The 20,216-nt window shown below is 37.1% G+C and overlaps 1 protein-coding gene across 2 annotated transcripts in view; it reads right to left on the bottom strand.

Moving 5' to 3' along the window:
• Positions 1-20,216, bottom strand: part of PRCP (prolylcarboxypeptidase (angiotensinase C)) — an 82,873-nt gene that overhangs the window by 24,186 nt on the left and 38,471 nt on the right. For both annotated transcript variants that reach the window (XM_011938899.1, XM_011938898.1), the window contains 4 exons: positions 10,307-10,447; positions 3,795-3,896; positions 884-1,065; positions 468-625 (listed from right to left, as the gene is read on the bottom strand). In XM_011938899.1, the coding sequence (XP_011794289.1) occupies positions 468-625; positions 884-1,065; positions 3,795-3,896; positions 10,307-10,447 (583 nt within the window). The remainder of the gene's footprint in view (positions 1-467; positions 626-883; positions 1,066-3,794; positions 3,897-10,306; positions 10,448-20,216) is intronic.

Raw genomic sequence — 20,216 nt, 5'->3', positions numbered from 1 at the left:
AAGATACTACTAAAATGAAAAAATAGGAACACCATAGAACAAGAATATATAAACTACAACTAAGTAAAACAAATGAATATATCTATCAAACAGCGCTGAGCAAAAGACAGTAGACACAAAAAAAGACATGCTATGTAATTCCAATTACTAAAATATTTAAGAACAAGTAAAAATTAACCTATGGTTCTAGAAGTGAGGATGTTTTTGCTGGGTAGGTATGGAGGTCGTGACTGAAAAGGCATAAGGAGATTTCTGAGATGCTGGCAATGCCCTTTATTGATTTAAATGCTAATTACACTGTGTCCTTGTTTTGTGAAAATTCATCAAGCTATGCATTTTGATTTGTATAATTTTCTGTATGTACATTATACTTTAATAAAATGTTTACTTAAAAAGTGACAACTACTGAATTTAACAAATGAAAGGCTAAATAAACACACAATTCCATTCTCTTAATTAAAGCTTACCAGTATTTGAGAGTCGATTAATGGCATCCCAGGACCTGCGGATGCTCTCTGAACAATGTGGACCACTTTTCCTAAAATCTGTAGTTACAATCTTCATAAATACACCACAAGGTACTAAATCCTCAAACTGCCAGATAGGGGCAGAAGCTGCAAGAGCTCTAAATGACAAGAAAATCAAAGAAGGAAAAAAGAAAAGAAAAGAAAAAAAAATTATATATATATATATATGTCATCTAAATCAAGTTTTAAAGTTGAAACTTATAATAAAAATAGTGAGAAAAATAACACAGCTGTTAATGAGACAGAAGCCAGAAATCTCAGTGTAATAGAATGAAACATGTTTTACCCAAAATGAATCTCTACGTTTGCCTTGATAATCATTAAGAAACACTCTTGTTCAGTATAAATGCACTTACCCAGCTGCCATATGAGGATATTTCATCCTAAACCAGGCTGCAAGCATGCCGCCATAGGAGCCTCCTACGGCAATGACAGGTTGATTTTCAGCTCCTGGGATTGTTCTTTTCAAGTGTTTGATTAACTCTGCAAAATCAGCCAGAGCTTGTTCTGATGTCAGAAAATTCAAGTGTCTGGAATCCTAAAGAAAAATACCAAAGAACATGGGTATAAATGTGCACATAATAGCAGCTTAGGAATAGCATGGATCCAGAAGAGAGCCAGTGTCAGATAAGCTTTTCTCCAAATAGAATTTCTAGGCAATTGTACTAACACGCCTAGTCAAAGCAATAGCTGTGTGGATTTAAACTCAGGAAAATGATTTTAAGTTTGTGGAAGAACATAATGTACTTTGCATGCAAGTGTAATTTCTATTAAATGCTATTTACCAAAGACTTTGTTTAAGGTTGTAGAAACAATAGAAACAAATTGTAGGTAAAATTTAAATAATAGCAAATATGATAGAATATAAACTAAGCTTAATAGATAACTATTATAACTTTTGTTTTAAATCTTGGCACATTTAAAATGTCTACCACATAGGCAAATATAAACTAAATCTAGTGGACAATTGAGGTAAGAATCACCAGTAAAAATAAAACTCACCCTTCTTTATCGGAAAGATTATGTATGACCTAGGCGATATCAACAACTGAAACAAAGTAGCCTACCTATTTTAAACAACTATAAAATTGGAAAGAAAAAAACTATTTTCAGGTATTGGAAAACAGGCAACACAAGACATTGATCTTTGAGAAAAGGAAAACTCATAATGTTAAGTTTGATAATCGTCCTGCTCTCTACATGAAGACAATTTCCCTACTGCAGAAGGTGAAGCTTAGTGTCCTGCTGAGCTGAGAAGGCTAAGAAGGTCTTTTAAAATATGTCTGCAAATTTTTGACACTCCTTCCTTTAAAAGGTGAAGCTTAATTCCACTCCCTTTGAACTTGGATGGGATTTAATGACTTGCTTCTAATTAACAGAATGGGGCAGACGTAATGATACGTGACTACGAAGGTTAGGTCATTAAAAAAAACACTGCAGCTTCCACCTTGCTCTCCTGCACTGCCAACTTTGAGGGAAATTAGCTGCCTTGTAATGAATTCAAGTAGGCCCTTAACTGCAGCCTCTTGTCAACATCCAGTACCAGTTTTATCTCTTATGTGAGTGATCCACCATATGAGTAGAAAGGCTCTCCAGCCCCAGTCAAGCCTTCAGATGACTGCAGCATCAGCTGATATCCTAACCTCATGAGACCCCCTGAAGCAGAAACACCTAGCTAAACTACTCCTAATTCTTCACCCATGGAAACTATAAAGTAATAGATGTTTATTGCTGTTTTAAGCCATAAGGTTTGAGGTACATCTTTACATAGCAATAGATAACTAATACAGCTACATACCTCTATTAGGCTACCCTGTTTGACTTTCATGCTTTGGTCTCACCATTCTGATTCCTTCCATCATCTGGCATATTACTGAATCACACAGATCCCATCTTTCCTATCTCCTGTATATGCCTCCTGCTCCTTTAGCTTTCCCCCTCTTCCAAGATATATGCCTTCTTACCTCCTCTCTCCCTGTCTGTCACTATCCTTTACTTCTAGTTTTTATAGCACTCTGTACAGTTGAGTGCATTTTTTTTCTAATCCTTGCATAATATCTGTAATATCCCTCATGTTACTGACATATTCTGTGAGCACACAAAGGGAAAGAAGTATATCAAAAAGAGCCCCTGGCTCCATTTTGCTAACACAGTATCAATCACAGAAACCTAGGAGAAGAAGTTATGTTTCTATCTATAACAAGCTAACTGCTTCCCAAGCTTTCAGGACCTGTCAAGTCCCTTAATCAGATATGCAAAATATCAAGCTAAAGAATGAATTTCCCATACAGCCCAACAAATATCAGCAAATTATCCCACTTTCTATTTATAACACAACACTTTTACTTATTTTTACTCATGTATTTATTTATAATATGAGATAGTAAAACCTCCCTTTTAAAAATAAAAAACTCCTTTCAAAACAGGCAGCCTAGTAAAGGACTGGCCCCAAGTCCTTATAGCTGAGAGTTCCCAAAAGCATATGTATATACTGGTGGTCTTAGGAAGCACACAAACATTTTTAATGGAACATTTATTGCTTCATTTTAGTGAAATTTGAAAAGAATAACCAGTACATAGAGCCCTTGGTTAAGATAATGCTAAGTTTAAAAAGTGAGTTGATTAAAGAAAAATATTAAGTAAATAATAGTACATGTGGCAAATTAATGTAGCCAAAGTCACAAGGGTAGAAGTACAGGAATGACTCCGTTGAAGAAAAAGTCCCCGAAAAAGTCTCCTGGTTTATTAGATACAGAGTCTATGACAAAGGCCAAAGCTCCTGTGAGAACAGGAAACGTTCAAAGGGAATCCAAGGGGCCAGTTGGCCTTAATGCATCATACAGCTTATTTGACCTTATTTTATTGATTTTATTTTATTAAAAACATCAGATAAATTTGTTATGCTCATTATATTTTTTCCAGTGGCAGGCTCAATAATTTAAGTGTACAATTTATAAAGCGGAATTGTTTACTGATATTTTTGAAATAGTAAAAAGCTCCCTGTACTGTCTCCGCACCACAGAGTAAAATTTAACTACCTGAGGCACACCAAGTCAAAAACTGATTAACATTAAGAATTATAACAAAATGGCTTTAAAAAAAACCTCAATCTGTTCAAATTGTATCTAAAAAGAAACTACTAAATATAAACTATTGAGCTTTTAGGCATTTCAAATTAAAGTTATCTCACAGTGGGGCATGTAATTTAGAAACTATTCTAAAATGAAAAGAAAAAACTTGTAACTTAACAGTAAAAAGTATCTTTACCTTGAATGAGTTGTCACCAAAGGGGAGAGACTCTCCATAGTATCGATGTTCAGCAAACACCAACATGGCTTTCAGTTCCTCAGCCACATCCCACATGAACCCCTAAGAAGAGTTTACAAAATCACAGGATAAAATCAGGATGTGAAAGTCACTGAACCTTTTGGCAAACCATATGAAATACATGTTATGCCAGACCAAAAAGAGCACTCTAAAAAGTTGCACAATTTATGTTTGTTCTACAAATAAATGACATAATTGCTGTCTTATTGTTACGTATCAATCTCACACTTTATGAGTGAAACAATTAAAAATAATCCCAGGTTGCTCATCCACTAGTCATCCATGTCTTTTTATCCTGACACTCTAGCCCTAGAATCAATATTATGTCTAAAATGGTCTTCACGTACAAAGAGCCAGTACAAATCCTACTGAAATTATTTTTAAATAAGGAGGAGGGACTCTTCCCTAATTCATTCTATGAAGCTAGCATCATTATGATACAAAACCTGGCAGGGACACAATGAAACAAGAAAACTTCAGGCCAATACCCCTGATGAAAATAGTTGTAAAAACCCTCAACCAAAAACTAGCAAACAAAAATCCAGCAGCATCAAGAAGTTAATTTACCAGAATCATATAGGCTTTATTCCTGGATGCAAGGTTGGTTCAACATACACAAATCAATAAATGGAATTCACCACATAAACAGAATTAAAAAATAAAAACCACATGATCATCTCAATAGATGCAGAAAAGGCCTTTGATAAAATTCAACATCCCTTCACAGTAAAAATTCTCAATAAACTAGGTATTGCAGGAATATACTGCAACATAATAAGAGCCATTTACGATAAACCCATACTGAATGGGTGAAAGCTAGAAGCATTGCCCTTGAGAACTAAGACAAGGCAAGGATGCTCTGTCTCAGCACTCCTATTCAATATAGGACTAGAAGTTCTAGCCAGTGCAATCAGGCAAGAGAAAGAAATAAAAAGCATCCAAAGAGGAAAAGAGGACATCAAACTATCTTTTTTTCACAGATGAGATGATGCTACACCTAGAAAACCCCACAGACTCTGCCAAAAGGCTTCTAGAAGTGACAAAACAACTTCAGTAAAGTTTCAGTATCAAATTCCATGTATAAAAATCAGTAGCATGTCTATACACCAATAACAATCAAGCTAACAGCCAAATCAAAAACACAATCCCATTTACAATAGCCATAAAAAGAATGAAATATCCAGGAATACAGCTAACCAAGGAAGTGAAGCATCTCTACAATGAGAATTACAAACCACTGCTGAAAGGCATCAGAGACAACACAAACAAATGGAAAGACATTCCATGTTCACACATAGGAAGAATCAATATTGTTAAAATGGCCATACTCCCCAAAGCAATTGACAGATTCAATACTATTGCTATCAAACTACCAACATCATTTTTCACAGAGTTAGGAAAAAAAATAAATAAACTCTTGAAATCCATATAGAACAACAACAACAACAACAACAACAAAAAACTTGAATCGCCAAAGCAATCCTAAGCAAGAAAAACAAAGCCAGAGGCATCACACTACCTGACTTCAAACTATACTGCAAGGCTACAATAACCAAAACATCATGTACTAGTACAAAAATAGGCATGCAGACCAATGTAACAGGATAGAGAATCCAGAAATAAAGCCACACACCTGCAACCACCTGATCTAAAATAAAGTCAACAATAACAAGCAATGGGAAAAGGACTCCCTATTCTATAAAATGGTGCTTGGATAACTGGCAAGCCATATGCAGAAGATTGAAACTGGACCCCTTCCTTTCACCATATACAAAAACCAACTCAAGATGGATAAAAGACTTAAATGTAAAACTGGAAACTATAAAAAGCCCAAAAGCCCTGGAAGAAAACCTAGGAAATACCATTCTGGACATCAGCCTTGGCGAAGAATTTATGACTAAGTCCCAGAAAGTAACTGCAACAAAAACAAAAACTGACAAGTGGGACCTAATTAAACTAAAGATAAAGAGCTCCTGCATGGCAAAAGACACTATCAACAGGGTAAACAGAAAACCTACAGAATAAGAGCAAATATTTGCAAACTATGCATCTGACAAAGGCCTAATGTCTAGAATCTATAAGGAACTTAAATTTACAATAAAAGGGCCGGGCGTGGTGTCTTATGCCTGTAATCCTAGCACTTTGGGAGGCTGAGGCAGGCGGATCACGAGGTCAGGAGATGGAGACCATTCTGGCTAACACGGTGAAATCCCGTCTCTACTAAAAATGCAAAAAAATTAGCCAGGTGTGGTGGCGGGCGCGTCTAGTCCCAGCTACTCAGGAGGCTGAGGCAGGAGAATGGCGTGAACTCGGGAGGTGGAGCTTGCAGCAAGCCAAGATCACGCCACTGCACTCCAGCCTGGGTGACAGAGCGAGACTCCGTCTAAAAAATAATAACAATAATAAAATAAATAAATTTACAAGAAAAAACAAACAACCCCATTAAAAAGTGAGAAAAAGACATGAACATACACTTTTCAAAAGAAGACATACACAAGGCCAACAAACATGAACAAATGCTCAACATTATTAATCATCAGAGAAATGCAAATTAAAACCACAATGAGATACCATCTCATACCAGTTAGAATGGCTATTATCTAAAAAGAGTCAAAAAATAACAAGATATTGGTGAGGTTGTGGAGAAAAGGGAACGCTTACAAACTGTTAGTAGGATATAAATTAGTTCAGCCACTATGGAAAGCAGTTTGGAGATTTCCCAAAGAACTTGAAATAGAACTATCACTCAGACCACCAATCCTCACTACTGGGTATATACCTGAAGAAAAATTGGCCAGGTGTGGTGGTTCATGCATGTAATCTTAGCACTTTGGGAGGCCAAGGCAGGTGGATCACTTGAGTCCAGGAGTTCGAGACCAGCCTGGGCAACATAGTGAAACCCTTTTCTCTACAAAAAATAAAATTAAAAAATAAATAAAAATTTAAAATAAAAATAAAAATAAACCATTCCACCAAAAAGACACATGCACTTGCATGTTCATCTTAGCACTGTTTGCAATAACAAAGACACAGAATCAACCTAGATACCCTTCAACAGTGGACTGGATAAAGACAATGTGGTCTATACACACCATAGAATACTACATAGCCATTAAAAAGAACAAAATCATATCCTTTGCAGTAACATGGATGTAGCTGGAAGTCATTATCCTAAGTGACCTAACAGAGCAACAGAAAACCAAACACTGCATGTTCTCACTTATAAGCAGGAGCTAAACACTGAATACACATGGCCACAAAGAAGGGAACAATAGACACTGCATGACTACTAGAGGGGCTGGGGGCTAACAGTGCAGGGGGTGTGGGTGTGGAGCATGAGTTCAACAACTACGTATCAGGTACTATGCTTACTACCTAGGTGATGGGACCATTCATACACCAAATCTCAGTACACACAATTTACCCAAGTTAACAAACCTGCACATGTACCCCCTAAACCTAAAATAAAAGTCAAGAAAAAAAAACCACAATGGAGAGAAAACAAATTAAATAAAAATAAAAGGCAACTTCAACTTTAAAAAAAAAATGGTCTTCAAATTGCACTGTTTGCCAAATCTTCTAGGAAAGAGCTAAAGATATCTAAAGCAGCTGTCTACTCAGAGGCATTGACAACATAAAAGAGAAAACAAAATAAACAAGCATACTAAACTCCCTAGGGTTTTCAATTAATCTTATTTATTAGAAAATAAATAGTAGCTCACAATGGCTAAAATAACTCAGTGTTTATAATGTGTCAGGCACTGTTCTAAGCATTTTATATGTATTAATTCACTTAAATATTACAGCAATCTATGAAATAGGCACTTTGATTAATCCCATTTTATAGACAAGAACATTGAGACACAAGAGTTTAAATAACCTTCAACATTCACACAGCTAGTAAGCAGCAGAGCCATGATTCAAACATAGGTGTCTGGCTCCAGAGCACCATCATCAAGAACTGTTAGATCTCCTTGCTAGAATCATCTATATCTGGTCATTAGCCAATCACTTCATTTTTTCACTTACTCAGTTGTAGCCTCAGAATCTTTTCTCAACAAAGCATTCTAAGTAATTAACATCAAAGGATTAGATTTAGATTTAGCACAGATTAAAACTATTTGTCATTCCTAGTGCACACTGTTGCTATTTAGTGAGTTCCAGCTCCCTAACAAAGACTAAGAACCTCAAGTGTTTTTGTTTGTTTTGATCAATAAATGAACAATTAGAAGAGTTATACACATGTAAGGATAGAGAATTTAACCAGATATTTGTGATGGTTTCAATAACCCCCACTTTCTCTCTTAAGAATCTACTCATTCCCTGCCATTTAACTACAAATCCTGCAAACACCCAGCTCAAGCATGCCCACCTCTGCTGGCCCCACCTTGGCAGTGCTGATCACTCCCCCTTCTCAACACCACTGTGCTAGGTATATGTCCCTGGTACTGTGCTGCAAATTTTGCTTACATGTATGTCACACACACACCAGATCATGAGTATCTTAAGAGTAAAGATCATCCATTAAAATGTCCAGACCTCTGCGCAATTGACTTCAGGCTTTGAGAGGAGGCAATTTCACTGAACTAGTTCACAAAGTAATAAGTGATCCATTTCAGGAGTACTCTTATTTTTCAAAAGAGGTTCATGTAATATATCAGCATCTTTTAACATTATGTGCTTGCAAGTCCCTTAATCTTCTCTAAGTCTTTACACAACTCCATGAACTATTATTACTGTATCCATTTAACAGATGAGACAACTGAGGCACAGAACAAGAAACTTACCCAAAGTCACACAGCAAAGTGGCCAAATCAGCATTCAAACCTTGTCAATCTGGCTGAAGCCTTCACTTTTGACCACTGTGTGATTGCTGCCTCTCAACAAATTAATGTCCAGAAGTGAATGTGCACTGGCACGTTTTGGTGTGTAAAGGAAGGTCTCTGGGCCTGGGGATGGGCCAGGATCTGCTCCTCTATGATCTGCCTCTAGTCAGTTCTTTGGAACTGTTCCTACACTGAATATCTCTTCCTTTCAACCACTTCTGAAAACAGAGATACCCCAGCAAACCTAAAGTTCTGCCACAGTGTCTGTCAGAGTAGTGCCTAGTGAAGGCAGGAACAGCTACCTGCCTATAATAAAAGAGAATGGGAACTGGAAAAATCACTGGAGAGGAGAAGTTACCCTATGGCCTTCACATAAAACGAAAGTCACACCAAAAGGAGAAAAGAGACAAGGCAGCCTCTGTTATTTCACAGAATAACAGAACGGGAATCTGATGGAAAGGAGGTCCTGATTTCACTTGCCACTGATCTAAAAGAAATAGGCATCCTAGGATCTCATTTCTCTGGGAATTATTTTATTTCAACTAACTTACTTAGATTCTTAACATTCCTAAAGAAATAATCAGAAATGAGAAATGCAATAACAATGTAATTGGGTTCATATCTTTACTTTAAATTCATATATCAGTTCAACAAACATTTACTGAGACCTCCTGACTACCAAGCATCATGCCAGACATTGGCATTGGGGATAAGACATAATTCATTCCCCACTTTAAGGTAGTTCACAACTAATTTTTTGGTAGAAAGTTGACATTTTCTCATCACAGCACTGACACGTTGAAAAGGGGCATTTCTTCCTTTCACAGATCTTTCGAAATTAAGTTTTGTTCATGGATTTCAGTATTATAAAAGGCGATAGAAAATATAGTCAGGGAAGCAAGCTAACAAGCTATATACTATTTTTAACCCTCACAAATAAAAGAAAATGGTAGAACAGGAAAGCTAAACTAAAATGTAGCTACAACTTTACCTTTTCCCATCCTTATTTGTATATTTTTTTCTCATTTGCATTGGTTTTGTTTAGGTTTTATTCATTCATTCATTTAACAGATGTTTATCACCTTCTGTAAGTCCTGGACACTGACAATATAACACTAAACATAGAAAAATTCCTGCCCTTGTTTTTACCTTCTAGATACCATAATCAAAATAAACTGTACACAGTAACATTCTTATCCTTGTTTCCTTTATATCCTTGTTCACTCTAGAAATAAGCTGGGATTTTAAAAACAAAACAAAGCCAAACAAAAACAAAAAACTTGCAAAATTCAATTCTCTGGGATGTTCAGGCAGTCCATGAAAAATAAAATAAAATAAAATAAAATAATTCAATTATCCAAAAATTGTACATTATCCTTTTCATTTGTAATTCTTGAAGGCTGAATATGTAGACTTATTGGATATCTGTATTTAATTCTTTTATGAACTTTCTATTCATGTACTTTTGCTATTTTTCTATTATTAGTGAGGTTTTTTTTGTTATTTTTTATAGAACTTTACAATTAAGAACAGTAATGCTTGGTCATATACACTGCAAAACATTTCTTCCAAGTTATCATAATAAAAGTCAAATTGAGCACTGGAATTTCATGAATCTGCACATACCGTGTTATTACAAAACCAGATGATGTCCCCTTCATTACCAGTGTAGAAAAGTATCGATCCACCATTTTTCTTCCAGTATTTATCAGCTACTAGGTACCGCTGATTAAAAGTTTTCACAGTATTAAATCCAAAATGATCAACCTGTGATAAAAACAAAACAAACAAAACATATTTCAAAGGAAAGTAATAAAATGAGATCAACACAAAGGTAATTAATTCTTCCATTAAAATCAATCTATACTACAAAAATAATCACAAGAAATTTTAAACTTCATTGTTTTATTATTAATAGTAATATTGATAATATTATTTTGAAATAATTTTCTTTGTATTATAAAATAAAGCAATGTCTGCTATTGGTAGTCCAGATTTTCAATGTAAAAGAAAAAATACAATTATAAAGTCAAGTAGCTACTTAAAAACATAATGTTAAAATTGAATCGTTAATACAATGTGAACCCTTTTTTAATTTTTTAATGCATTTTTTAATTGACAAACAAAATTTTACATATGGTGTATATAACACGATGTTCTGAAATACGTATACACTGTAGAATGGCCAAATTGAGCTAATTAACATAAGTATTACCTCACATATTTATCATTTTTTGTGGTAAGAACACTTAAAATCTACTCCCTTAGCAATTTTTAAGTATGTAATACATCCTATTATTTTTCAAAATACAGTTTTCCCCTACTATCTGAATTTTCATTATACACAGTTTTAATATTAAAAATTCATGAACTAAGTAGACTACTGAAAAGGTCCATAAACCTTGTCATCCCAGCACACCACAGATTAAGTTATAAGATTTTCATGTGTATACCATTCCCACCAAAAGAAACTAGGGCTTATTAGTGAAGTGGCTGAGTGACATTTGGGACAAGGAAGCTGCAAGATAAGCCTATGCATTTTGCTGTGCAAGGAAGCAAGAAAGTGCTCAGAATTAATGGAGAGTTATATTTAAAGAACGTAGGAACCAACTACAAGGGACTATCACTGGCAATCATTTTAATAAATTGAATGTAAAACAAAAATAAATTAAACATAAAAAGAATAATCGCTGTAGTTAACTGAAACATTCAATTCATGAAACTCCATTCGTCCACAAAAATATTTTTAAAAAGGAAAGAAAGGAAAAAGTTCATTTGCCACCATTGAAGTTGTCTATTAAATCAACTCCTTACTTTGAAACTGGGAATTAAAAAGTAAAAAATTCAACATTTAACCTGCCTGTCCAACAGAACTGTATTTGATGGCAGCGAATAGTCCCAGTTAATAAAGAAGAGCTGTGTTTAGTCAAATGTCAGCTAATGTAGAAGGAATGACAGAGTTAGAATAATGACAATTCTGTAAATTTACCGATTCAGGCAAGAATTATCAATTGGTGTTAAAAGCATTAGGAAAACGGATAATATGAAAATGAACATTCATATAGTATCAAAATAATACCATAGAGAATACTCTCTTGTCACAAGGGGAAAATATAACTACAATGGAAGGATCAGGCTGTCATCACTTTAATCTAGTAATCAATTTTGTTAGCATCATCAATGGTAGAGCAGGCAAGGATTACGTATCTCTCATGCGGCACAACATGAAGCCCATATCACCTACGATGTATTCCTGCCAAAAATGTTCCATTGTATCTTAATCCAGCCTTTAGATCTAATTTCCAGGTTCCAGGAAATATAAAGGTAAAAGAGCAAGTTGAATATACTTTGAACGGACAACAGATACTGAAGGCAGGACATTTTACAAGACAATTGACAAGGCAATATCATGAGAAAGCACTATTTTAGATTAAATGAATTTTAAGGAACATAATAGCCAGACATAATACATGACCCTGGACTGGATCCTAGTTTGAACAAACAATATATAAATAAAGATGTAGGGACAAATGTGTAATTTTAATCTGGACTAGTTATTAAATGATACAGGTTGAGTATCCCTAATCCAAAACTCCAAAATCCAAATGCTCCAAATCTGAAACTTTTGAGCACCAACATGATACTCATGGGAAAGGCTCATTTAGAGCATTTCAAATTTTGGATTTTCAGATTAGGTATATTCAATCAGTAACTACAATATGACTATTACATAATCAAAAAAAAAATCCAAAATCTGAAATGCTTCTGGTCCTAAGCATTTCAGAGAACAAATACTCAATTTGTACTAAAGACTTGTTGATTTTGTCAAAAATGATCATATTGTTCTGGCTACATAAGAAAATGATTTCTTAAACTGAACTTTAAATATATTTTTGAGATTTTTTTTACTCTTTGAGATTTTTTAACTTAATATTGAAAATGTAATTATCAAATACTATAACATGGTAAGATTCATATACAACTATCTGAATTTACAGAGTTACCCTGCAGTACAGTCTCACTGAGTCTTTAGCATCATGGGGGCTGAATTCCTCAGTGCTTTGGAAGGACAGAAATGAGAAAGCAGCACCCAGTCTGGATTAGACATATGCTGTTCCAGTGCTGCTGCAGTCTCCCAGGAACAGTGCTTAGTTCTGACCTAAACCAGACTGTACACCCTGTAAGACTTGCCTAGGTCATTCTAAAACAGATGAGACTTCCTGCACCCAGCTCTATCTACATACACAGTTCCCATTCACACCACAGGTTCCAAAACGCAAGTGTCTCAAAACTTTACCTAACTGCATACTTCCTGGTATCTGTGATCATCACCATATGTAGTCCTAAAATATAATATTCTGATCTAAAGACTATCTACTTTTCAGGAAAATAAGCAGTTTTTATGGACTAGGTATGTAATAATGATGTCCATGTGCTGTAAACCCTTCCATTATACATGTTAATTTACTCAATCATTCACTCAACAAGAATCTATTGAACTCCTATTCTGGGCCAAGTAGTAAGCTAAGCAGTGGGATAAAGAGTTGGCTGAGCTACAGTCCCTGAATTTAACTTAAACTAACTCGACTATATCCACTCAGCCTAAAAATGAAAGAGCAAGAAAGGCAGACAGACAGTGAAAGGAAGACGGACAAGTGATTCCACCTGCTTCCATTCAATTAGTACAGTAGTTCTCCATGTGACGTCCCGGGACCAGCAGTATCATCTTCACCTGGGAACTTGTTGGAACTGCAATCCCAGAAACCGTGGGGGTAAAACCCAGTAAACTGTGCTTTAACAAGCCCTACAGGTGATTCTGTAAAGTTCTGAAAACCACTGAGTTAGAATAAGCACCAAAATAAGACATTAATTTGTTATTCCTTCTCTTGTTCTAGGTTTCAGAATAGCTAAAATACTGTAAGCATCTCACCATACTGAATTAAGACTCTGGTGTCTAAAGATTTGAATTACCACTGAACATACCCCCAAATATAAGCTAACTGTATCATTTGAAACTCAACATGAGAAACCACCACAGGAACACCTTTTGAAGCTCAGCAGGTTTCAACAGGGGAGGAAAAACTGTGTTGGACTTAAAGAAAGGAAGCTCATGGCTCTCTAACAAGATGCCTTCCCATGAGATTCTTGAAGATAATTTTGCCCTAATGATTTTCACCTCACCCACTGACTACAGAACTGAGTCTTCATGTAAACTGAGATATTGCTGTAACCTTTAAAAGCATCCCACAGGCCGGGCGCGGTGGCTCAAGCCTGTAATCCCAGCACTTTGGGAGGCCGAGACGGGCGGATCACGAGGTCAGGAGATTGAGACCATCCTGGCTAACACGGTGAAACCCCTGTCTCTACTAAAAAATACAAAAAACTAGCCGGGCGAGGTGGTGGGCGCCTGTAGTCCCAGCTACTCCAGAGGCTGAGGCAGGAGAATGGCGTAAACCCGGGAGGCGGAGGTTGCAGTGAGCTGAGATCCGGCCACTGCACTCCAGCCTGGGCGACAGAGCTAGACTCCGTCTCAAAAAAAAAAAAAAAAAAAAAAAAAAAAATCCCACAAAGAAAAACATTAATAATCCAGTTTAAAATTTTCAAATTTGAAAACATGGGTATATGTTTGTATATGTCATGCTAAATATTACTGATAAAAAGTTCTTGCCAGAGAAACACTTCCATCTAGAATCACAAGGGCCACAAGAACTTCAGAACCAGAGAAAGCCAAATTCCCTTGTGTGGCCGTGCCCAAGGTACTCCTGCTCCTAGCAATAGCCTTGATTGTTAAGACTGGGGAAAAGAGAGAGAAACCCTGGCAAGAAAGCAGACTTGGGAGTTAACAGACCTGAACTTGAATCTCTTCTAACTATGAAGACTCGGGCAAATCACTTAACCTCTCTGAACCTTAGTATCTTCCTGTATAAAATAAGGATAACCACATAAAATTCAAAGGATTGCTGTGCGGATAGGGAAAATGTACCTAAAGTACTAGGCATAGTTCCTGATATATACATGCTTAAAAGATGTTAGTTCTCTCCATCCCATCTGCACACCAATCCTAAGCACGGAGTACTTAGATGGGAGACAGATTAAGTTCTTCACAGACTTACAGGACCTTAGAATGTCAAAATCTCCTATTTTTTGAGTGTTTCACCTAGGTACTAAACAACTGGAAATATGTAGTGAAATGTCCTTTGCATAACATGAATTTACAGAATTTCCTTGGCTCCTTCCTATCATCAAGGATATCAACTTCTGGCTACATAACTAGACAGTTTTCAATATATAATGGCCAGGCACACTAGGGGCAGTATGCCCTCTGCTGTTGAGAAGTGGGACCCACATGCCACTTCCTGTTCTGGGCTCCTGAATAAAGATTTTATGAATCACAACACGAAAAGGTGACAAGGGCCTTAGAAACCATTCCATCTGTGTTTCTCAACTGAAGAAATTAGGCTCGAAGAGGTCACATGACTTGGCCATGGTCACAAGGCAGAGGCAGAGCTAGAATTTTATTTTTGCAATTTGGTTTATTGAACCAATTAAAATAAATAATAGCACGGTAAAGACAACACAGTATGACCTCGGAAAGGAAACAAACCTCTCTAGTCAGGCACAGCAGTTCTTTCTAGCATATGGCTCAAGAAATTTCATTTTTTTCTTTTTTTTAATTTTTTTATGGTCCAAGAAATTTCAAAACATGCTTCCCTACTTTACCATGTGGAGGAGAAACAGATCTGTGAGAATGGGTTAGGCAAGAAGAAAAGAGACCATTCTTCAAATGATGTTTATTGTACAAAAGTAATTATTTGGACTTTAAAACCGCTCAAGAATAAAGTTTGCATACAGAAAAATCAGTAGCAACATTACATCTGTTAGCTTTGCTGGCAACTTGGGGACAGCGTGGGTGGAAGAGGTGGGGATGGGAGGGAATAACATAGCGCACCTACCACGTGTCTGCCACAGCGCTGTTGCTTTACACAGATCCCTTCACCATCTTGGCAGTTACCCTCTGGGGCACTTTCATCACCCAGTTTTAAAATAAGAAGGCTAATGCTCAGAGAGGTCAGATAGCTTGCCCAAGGGAATGTAACTAATAATTAGGAATCTAATGTAATTCTTTTCATATGCTTTTAACCCCTACCCAATCTCACCTCCAAGAAAACCCAGATCTTTATACTCATTGCATTATAACATGTTCATGCAGGTAAAACTGACTATAAACTTCAATGCTCAGTAGGGGACACTCAGAGTGAGTATCTTGCTCCTAAATTTGCAAAATGAAGGACAAATCTCCCAGCCATTTACCAACAGTTACATTGCAGAATATGTGGAATGTTGGTCTTTTCACTGACCTGACAATAATTGTTACTACACTACTATTGCTAACTCCATTAGGCACTGATAAAACCAAAATCACATTGGCTCCTTCTCGGCAGCCTTTGGTTTTAGAAAATTCAGTATGCAGTTGGATTTATTCAGGCACCCAAATATCCAATAACAGTTAACTAAAATTTTACTAAATATACAAAAAGTAAACCCAGAGATATACATGACCAAAAAAATTAACTAATGCCTCCAATAAATTAAAGCACCTTAAAGGAGTTTTTCATGTGCTCTGGTTTTCAACTCTAATGCAGAAATGCTAAAATAAAATAAGACCTTCTTACTCCCATTTGATGTGTGTGTCCTATATTAATTTGGGGATTGTGGGGTTACATTCCATTAGAGTTCTTAAACGGAGACTGACAACTTTCTGGGCAAGCCTGATATTCCCTGAAAGGATAGACACCTTTATGTTAGAAGAACACAGGTTCTCAAAGAAGCACTAAAACGTGGCAGGAAGGTGGAGTTTAGACAAGCCCTAGATCTACAGTTGGAGAAGGATGGATGTCTAAGAGTGGGTTCCTAAGCTGTCCCTCACACATGGGCACCCTAGAGCTAGGACAAGATCAGACAGCAAGCCACATCCTATGATTCAGATCTCTGGCTCTTGGATGACTCCTGGTTTATTTCTTCTTTATTATGTCAAGGCCTTTCAAAAACCCTGCTTAAATGTTCTAGCTTTACTCATCCGTACAATGAGGATACCAGTATCGGAAAGTATTGGAAATTAAATTTGACTTAAAGAATTAAAGGGGAAACAGTATCCCCCAGTGAGTGTGGCGGTGGCAAAGGAAATGTTAACAAGTCCATCCAAGAGGAAAGTGAGTCCAAGAAGGAACTGTCCTCCCTTCCCACAAAGATGCTCTCGTCATTGCCAACCTTAGCGGGTCGAGCTTCTATCTTAACAAAAAGGGGGGAAGTCCTCTCAGAGATATCCTTCAAAGGCAGTCATCTTTGTATGTAATAAGACACTGCTCCTCTTTACATGCCCTTCTATAAGTGTTAACCAGGAGAGAGAACTGCATTCCCTGACTCCTATGCTTTTTTTCCTAACATGCCTCTAATCTTAAAAATGAGACTCTTAGAAATAAATTTTTGTAAAGAGAAAATGGTAAATGAGAAAGGGAAGAAAATAAATAATGGGAGAATCCATCATGGGGAAAATTTGGTGCCCCAGCCTCCTATACTCAGATAGTTTGAAAGGCAAAAACACAATAGCTACCGCAGTGCCCTTGTACATGGCAGATACTTTATAGATGTGATGTATGGCTTGGCATGGCATGGCATGGTATGGCATGGTATGGTATTTTATTTTTCGAGCCAGAGTCTTGCTCTGTCGCCCAGGCTGGAGTGCAGTGGCATGATCTCAGCTCACTGCAACCTCAGCCTTCCGGGTTCAAGTAATTCTCCTGCCTCAGCCTCGCAAGTGGCTGGGATTACAGGTGTCCACCACCACACCCAGCTAATTTTTGTATGTTTAGCAGAGACAGGGTTTCACTATGTTGGCCAGGCTGGTCTCGAACTCCTGACCTCAAGTGATCCGCCTGCCTCGGCCTCCCAAAGTGCTGGATTACAGGCATGAACCACTGTGCCCAGCCATAGATAATTGTTCAATTGATGCAGTTCAAACCTTCTAAGTAAGTGGTTCTTGTGTTTCTGATTATGAGGTTCCCTTGTTAATGTTAAAATTATCACAGATGTGTTATATATTAGTAGCCAGTGCTTGAGAAAATAAGAAGCTATTATAAATTCAATAATGGTATAAATAAATATCACAATAGCATCTATCTACGTGAAAAAAAAAAATTGTGCTTAGTAACCAAATGGGGAGGGAAAACACCCTCTCGAAAAATTCTGCAGTGCTTAATAACCTTTCTTTCCTCAAACCAAGAACTCTGTGCCCCAGAGAGGGAATCGCTAAGTCATCAAAATGCTGTGAAACCAAAACACTCTTTGCTTTACTGCTAAAACAGAGGTGAAAATATCCTGCCCTTGAGAATACCTAAAATGCTCCAGTAAATCGAGAAGTAATATGTCTTATCAAATAACAGTTAAGTGTTTCATTAGAGGGAGATTCTATCTGTTGGCCAAACAGCTCTGTGAAAGCACCACATAATCAATGCCTTCCCATGGCTCAGGAAGCTTTGTACTAAGAGAATTAGCTGGCCACAGCTCAAGCTCCCAAATTAGAGAAAAAGTGCTGCTGTAATCAAGTACTGCATATAAATTTTAGGAAATGTTACACCACTAGAGGGCGCCCTTATATAAGTAGTAAAGTCGGAAAGACCATTAGGTTTTTTTTGTTTGTTCTTTAAGAGACAGGGTCTCCCTCTGTGGCCCAGGCAAAGTGGAGTGGTCCGATCACAGCTCACTGCAGCCTCGAACTCCTGGGCTCAGGCGATCCTCCTTCCTAGGCTCAAGAGTAGCTGGAACTAAAGGCGCACACCACCACACCCGGTTCATTAAGTTTTAAATTAAGTTTCATAAAATCTTAGGACAGAAAGGGAACTTAGATCTCAAGTCCAAACTCTTGGATAAAAAACAGACAAGGAGATGCCAGTTATTTTAAATCTTTCTTTTCTAAATAAATATATGTTCACATAATTGAAACACAGCAATCATCTCCCTTCTTTTTAAAGTCAGGATTCAAAATCTGTGCTGTCAGAAGCCAGGATACTGGTTACCATTGCAGGGGAAAAGTGACTGTAAAAGAGAATAAGGGGATTCTGGAGTTAGGATAATGCATTGTTCTGTATGTATAATAAGATAATTCAAAAGCACATTGATAAACATTTAAAATCTCATTGAAGATATATATTATTTTACAAGGTACATGTTTATATTTCTATTTCACTATATAGTCATATGTAAATTATATTGCACTAAATCACATTGATATTAAATTTTTCTTTCATTTAAAAATACTTACTGAGTACTCACTAAAAGGCAGGTATTAAGAAAAAAACTAAGCTAAAATTCCATTTCTCAAGTTCTGGGGAATCTAAGAGAAATGATTCATGTGCTAGTAAACAACCAAGCAGTGGTGTGGTTAAGTTCTGTATACAAAGCACTGTGGGAGCTCAGAAGCCAAAGCCACCACCCTGCCCGTGGAAATTACAGAAGACTGCACCAAGGAGGTAATATCTGAGCTGAACTTTGACACAGAGAAGAATTTTTTTTTCAGGTACAAAAGAGCATTTCAAGCAAAGGAAGAAAAATATGTGCAAGGCTATGATGAGCTATACAGAATGAGCATAAATTCAGGAGCTGTTGTTTTACAGCAAGAGGTTTATGAGGGGAAGACATGGGAGATGAGATTAGACTCACTGGGTGCCACGGTGGCTCACACTGTAATCCCAGCACTTTGGGAGGCTGAGGTGGGAGGATCAAATTGAGGCCAGGAGTTTGAGACCAGCCTGGCCAACATGCAAAACCTCTTCTCTACAAAAACACAAAAAAATTAGCCGGGTGTGGTGATGCATGCCTATAATCCCAGCTACTTGGGAGTCTGAGGCCTGAGAATCACTTGAACCTGGGAGGCAGAGGTTGCAGTAAGCTAAGATCACACCACTGCATTCCCACTCGGGTGACAGAGCAAGACTCTGTCTCAAAAAAAAGGAAAAAGAAAAACCTAGGCCAGGCTCGCTGGCTCACACCTGTAATTCCAATACTTCAGGAGGCCAAGGCAGTAGGATCACTTGAGCCCAGGAGTTCAAGACCAGCCTGGGCAACATAGCAAGACCCTGTCTCTACAAAAAGTAAAAATACTAGCTGGGTGTGGTGGTACATGCCTGTAGTCCTAGCTACTCAGGATGCTGAGATCAGAGGATCCCTTGAGCCCAGAAGTTTGAGGTTACAGTGAATTATGATCACGCCACTGCACTCCAGCCTGGGTGATAGAGCGAGACCCCATCTCAAAAAAGAAGAAAGAAGAAAGGAAGAAAGAAGAAGAAGAAAGAAGAAGAAGAAGAAGAAGAAGAAAGAAGAAGAAGAAGAAGAAGAAGAAGAAGAAGAAGAAGAAGAAGAAGAAGAAGAAGAAGAAGAAGAAAAGAAGAAGAAGAAGAAGAAGAAAGAAGAAGAAGAAGAAGAAGAAGAAGAAGAAGAAGAAGAAGAAGAAGAAGAAGAAGAAGAAGAAGAAGAAGAAGAA

The sequence above is a fragment of the Colobus angolensis genome, unplaced genomic scaffold (genome assembly GCF_000951035.1).
Source record: "Colobus angolensis palliatus isolate OR3802 unplaced genomic scaffold, Cang.pa_1.0 Scaffold179, whole genome shotgun sequence".
Taxonomy (NCBI): Eukaryota; Metazoa; Chordata; class Mammalia; order Primates; family Cercopithecidae; genus Colobus; species Colobus angolensis.
Note: the sequence above shows the minus strand (reverse complement) of the source record. Positions and strands in the feature narration are given on the sequence as shown.